Source organism: Poecilia reticulata, linkage group LG2 (assembly GCF_000633615.1).
Source record: "Poecilia reticulata strain Guanapo linkage group LG2, Guppy_female_1.0+MT, whole genome shotgun sequence".
NCBI lineage: Eukaryota > Metazoa > Chordata > Actinopteri > Cyprinodontiformes > Poeciliidae > Poecilia > Poecilia reticulata.
Window position 1 is genome coordinate 14,821,081 of NC_024332.1, and position 5,120 is coordinate 14,826,200.

The following is a 5,120-nucleotide window of genomic DNA, read 5'->3' on the forward strand; positions in this document are numbered from 1 at the left end:
AAATAGAGCCGCTGCACGTCAACTCGGCGTGAACGAAGCCATGGTTCGGCTTTGGAGACGGAGGAATGGCGTCCGTAATAGATCCAGCATTGAAAAACCGAGCGCGGCGGAGATACCAGCGGTTTATATATGTACGTTAAAAGCTTTTTTGTTTTGTTTTTTACTTTGTATATGTGGCTTATATTAAGATGCTCTCTATAATCAAGAAAATATTGTTGATGGAGTGACGTTATTGAGGTACAGTGAATATGATGCAAGTWAAAATATGGAAAAGTATGGATAACTTACATACTCATTCCTTATGTGTTGAGTGCATGAGTTCATAAAAACTAACATCTTTCAACAATCCTTGTTTTTGCTTCCATTGCCATCCAATTAGGATTACAGCTATTATTATTATACCATAACATAAGATTCAGGTTAGCTCTGTGTGAAACATCTCTGTAAGATTTACCTCCATCTCTTAAAGTTGGTATATTCAACAATTGTGTCTTCTGACAAACAGAAATATGTTACTTGCAAATGTTGAAGCCAGACAAATGTACCCACACCGACAACCCCCACACCCCCCATCAATTATGCAACTTATCAGAAACACTGCGGATTAAAATACCATTGATCACATATTAATTGATCAAAATATGTAGATTTCTCTCATCTCAGTGTGGAGTAATCAGGTTGAATCATAAGCTATGACTCAGACATCACCGTGGTGTGAATTAATATAAACATTTATACACATTTTTCTTACAGTAATTACACTGGATGCCACACATAGAGTGTATTAGSAACAGACAATCCAATACAGTTGCTACTGCCCAATAACTAGTTYTTTTGTTTTGTTTGTTTCTTCTTTGCCTTGTGGCAGCGCCTGGGCTCTGTGGCCGTAGGCAGAAAGCCATTTTGCCAGAATCAAACACTGGCACTGGTTGTAGATGTCGACAGTAAAATACAATAAAAATCAAAGCAGAAACAATCCTGAAACAAACAGCTCCTTGTACAACTCAGGAGTGACTGACGGCACAAAAAACAAAACAGCATTTTAAGTCTTGAGAGGCAAACGCAGGCTTGGGGTTGTAAAATTGAGTTAGTCACTGGAAGGTTTCTTGGCTCCRATTCCTTGAGGTAATGACTCARGTGCCCTTGATGAAAGGCGCTGCAGAGCCAGCAGACCAACAACTGTGATGATTCTGCTACAACAAGTGTAGCAGAAAGAAATTWAAAAGTTCTTGTAGAAGGATAAATAAAAAGAAAAAACTCATATTTCTTTATTTTTTTCCTCATTATCTCCTTCTCTTTCTTTTTTTCCCCCTTATTATTCTTTTGTCTTCACCTGTCACCTCACTTCCTCTATCTCTCCATATAACTTCCACGGCTGGTTGATTTGGCTGAGCAGAGGGAAACAGGCAAGGCCTCCACAGTTCAGGGCTCCAGAGAGCTTGTCCAGGCAGCGGCAATCAATCACAGAATAAATCCCTCYTCTCGCAGGACTGCCGTGTGCCAGGTGACATGGTCAGCAGCTGCAGAGAAATAGAACGCCTACAGCCGATATCCAAGTTAAATTAGACTGGGAGACCAGTGAGTATACAGATGTGCGGAGAGATTGTGTGAGGCGAGGCTTTGTTGACTTTTGGAAACTGTTTTCGTAATGTAAAAGGTCATGTGGATAAAAGGTTTAGGTGGACGTTTGGTTGGAAGGTCTATGGGCCTTTCACCCACCGTTCAGTTGCCTGACCAGTTATGGGGATTTGTGCGAAACCCTGTTGAGTCTGAAAGAAGTTGAATGAAAATGGGGATAACGGGTTAAGGAAATGGGCTGCACAGTGGCGCAGTTGGTAGAGCTGTTGCCTTGCAGCACDAAGGTTCTGGGTTCGATTCCCGGCCCTGGTCTTTCTGCATGGAGTTTGCATGTTCTTCCTGTGCATGCGTGGGTTTTCTCCGGTACTCCGGTTTCCTCCCACAGTCCAAAAACATGACTGTTAGGTTAATTGGCCTTTCCAAATTGCCCCTAGGTGTGAGTGTGTGTGTGCATGGTTGTGTGTCTCTGTGTTGCCCTGCGACAGACTGGCGACCTGTCCAGGGTGACCCCGCCTCTCGCCCGGAACGTTAGCTGGATGGGCACCAGCAACCCTCCCGACCCCACCAAGGGACAAGGGTGAAAGAAAATGGATGGGTTAAGGAAATTGTGGTTTTTGACTTTGCTGTCCCTTTCCCTTTGCAGACATGTCTAGAGTTGGAGAGGTATCTACAGACAGAGCCCAAGAGACTCTCTGAGCTCTTTGACGAGGAGTTGGACTGTCTCCTAACACCGGCTTTCATGCAAGGCGGCGACAGCGACGAAGACCTGATGGACCCGCTCCTGCCCAGCCTCCCCGACCAGCCGAGCCCCCCGCCGTTACTCGTAACCCTCCCCAAGATCCAGGCCAAAATCCTTCAGGTGCCCAGTCCAACCAAGGGTCAGGCGGCAGCCGGAACCGACATGAAGGACCAGGCCGTCGGAGGAGTCAGCGCCGCGCAGCTCAGCGCCGCCGTCACGTCCTTGACGCCGCCGTCGTCGCCGGAGCTCGGCCGGCACCTCTTTAAGCCCACACAGACGCTCACCGCCACAGCAGACGGCACGTTAACGCTTAAGCTGGTGGCGAAGAAGGTGGGACTAGGGGCGACCAAGGTGGTGGCGGYGCGTGCGTTGCCTTCCCCGCCGAGCCGAGGAGGAGCGCTGAGCGACGGCGAGCAGGGAGGCGGAGGAAGTCTGGGAGGAGATATTCCTGAGAACAAGAAGAGAGTCCACCGGTGCCAGTTTAATGGCTGCAGGAAGGTTTACACCAAGAGCTCCCATCTGAAGGCACATCAGAGGACCCACACAGGTAAAAGGCTGCATGTTTTCTGAAAAAAAGCTGATAATTATTCTGCTCACAGTTTTCATTCACGGGCGAGTTTTATTTTCTATGCCTACGTTTGTTCCAATTGACCATTAGAGACTTATTTTAGAGTTTATTATCCAGTTTCACTTAAAAATCTTTAAGGATTTTGGGAAATGTTTCCAAATTTCTATCTTAATCCACCATCCGTTTTGTTTTGCTCGTTACTCAAGTAGACAATTTGTCCGTCACACGTCAGCAGCTCAAAGCATTTAGAGCTGTTGAATATGACTTGGTGGTGCTGGTGTAATGGTGTGGTGGGTGTTTTTTTTTGGCTCACTCTGGGCCCTTTAGCATTTGTTGAGCATCATTTAAACACCAGAGTGTTGTTGATGTTCATGAATCCTGCCTTTATGACCACAGATTACCCGCCTCTCATGGCTACTTCACAAAACTCAAATCATCTCAAACTTGTTTTTTTCCATCAATATAATGAGTTCACTCTTCTCCACAGTCACTGGATCTGAAGTTAATAGAGCTCTTTTGGGGATATGGTGGAATGAAAGAGTCACATTATTGGCTCGCAGCTGAAAAATAAGCAGTAACGGCGAGAGGCCAAGTCGAAATCAATCAAAATCTCTGGGAAATGGTTACCACACCTTGACGAACCCATTTCCAGGAAGAATTAACAGGGAGTCCGACTTGTAAACAACCTAATAAAGTGACTGGTGATTGCTGTTCCTATGATGCACACGTCAAACATCTGTCGTTTGGCCTTATTCTCTTTGGTAAACATTTTCCTCGGAGGTGAAGACTTTAAAAACAGACCACAGCAGACGGAGACGACGGCTTCATCAGACAAGGTGCTGATGCCCGTGTGACCCAGTAGTCCGGCAGATGTACTGTACGTAAACTTTAATCCATTCCAGTGTTGGAACYGCGGGATAAATCCATGGAAGGGGGGGGACAGCAGATGTTTGAGCCTCTTACAGAGATTTAGATCACGCTTCTTCTCACATGATCCTCCAGGAGTATTTATCTCCATTTTAATACGGCAGCTACCGGGTCAAAAGGTGACGCGTCAGTAATTACCTGATGATTGATATGCTGGCACTAAATGACTGCACCAAATCAGCCGTGTTGGAGCGACTCTGACGTGCGGCTCTAGCTGCTGCTGCTGCCCCCTCAGTGACCCTCAGACGGAGCAGACAGGGCTAATGTGTGCAGGGCAGGAAGCCACCGGCTCCTAGGATGAGGAGAGGAGCTCTGGAACAAGAACGACACGCAAGAGAGGATAACTCAAAGTAGAAATAAAGGTTGTGCTTCTCTGAATTAGCTCTCCTAGTCATTAATATCTGGTAGTGTCAGATTAAATTTATCTCCCTTCAGTCACTAAGTTTGTTTCTGACAGGAAAGGAGACAGGCGTCCCTCAAAAGATAACACAATGTGAAAATAGAAATAGATTTCTGAAAGAAAATCTGCATCTTTTTTAAGTTTCAATAATGAAAATTTTTTGTCTTTCTCAATAATCGGARAAATAATCTCTCTCTGCAGATTCTCCATCAGATTCAGTCCAAAATGTTTGTTTTTTTCAGGCAGTTCTTTTATTTTGGAGTTCAGGAGCTTCTAGAAGAATGAAGATTTCATTCCAAAAAGCACCCAGTATGTGGACTGTTTTGGTAAAAGTGCATGTCTGAGTCCTAAATGGAGGCTTTTTAAAATTGCTTTTCCATCTATGGTGTTGGCCAAAGACTTACATCRTACACTCATCCTTAAAATGTCAGTATCTTTTATTATTAAAGCATTTGAACTGTTCTTGTTTGGCGGGGCATGATAATAGATATAATCCTCTTAGCAGGTTGTGATTGGACCAGATATTTGTGTTGCTATGATCAAATTCCTCGCACAAATCTTGCTGAAAATTTTGCCACACATCTTCGCTGAGTTGGTGGAGCTCAGTGAAGCTGGTTGGTTTTCTRGTACGGACCAGGCTTTAGAGCGCAGACCTCCTCACGTTCACCGTTAGACTGTTTCATCCATTTCTAAACCATGTTTGGTGTGAGTYTCGAACAACGACCCCAAACACACCTAAACTGGTTGTGGATGGATAAAGCTGCTATTTAAGATTCTGAAATGGCTCCAACACCAGTGTGAGCAGCAGAAAAAAAAATTCACTACAACTTGCTAAGAGACATTTATTAACCCTTTCAGGAATGAATTATCATCCTCTGTGTCAGGATTTTTTTCCCCATTTTTTTATT

The 5,120-nt window shown here is 44.7% G+C and overlaps 1 protein-coding gene across 2 annotated transcripts in view; it reads left to right on the forward strand.

Moving 5' to 3' along the window:
• klf7b (Kruppel like factor 7b) overlaps window positions 1–5,120 on the forward strand; it is an 86,655-nt gene that overhangs the window by 50,672 nt on the left and 30,863 nt on the right. Inside the window, exons 1-2 of one of the 2 annotated variants that reach the window (XM_008432718.2) lie at window positions 12–131; window positions 2,222–2,864. In XM_008432718.2, coding sequence (XP_008430940.1) covers window positions 66–131; window positions 2,222–2,864 — 709 coding nt within the window. In that variant the 5' untranslated portion in view covers window positions 12–65. Of the gene's footprint in view, window positions 1–11; window positions 132–2,221; window positions 2,865–5,120 lie in introns of those variants that run through there. The other variant, XM_008432712.2, reaches the window with a different exon arrangement.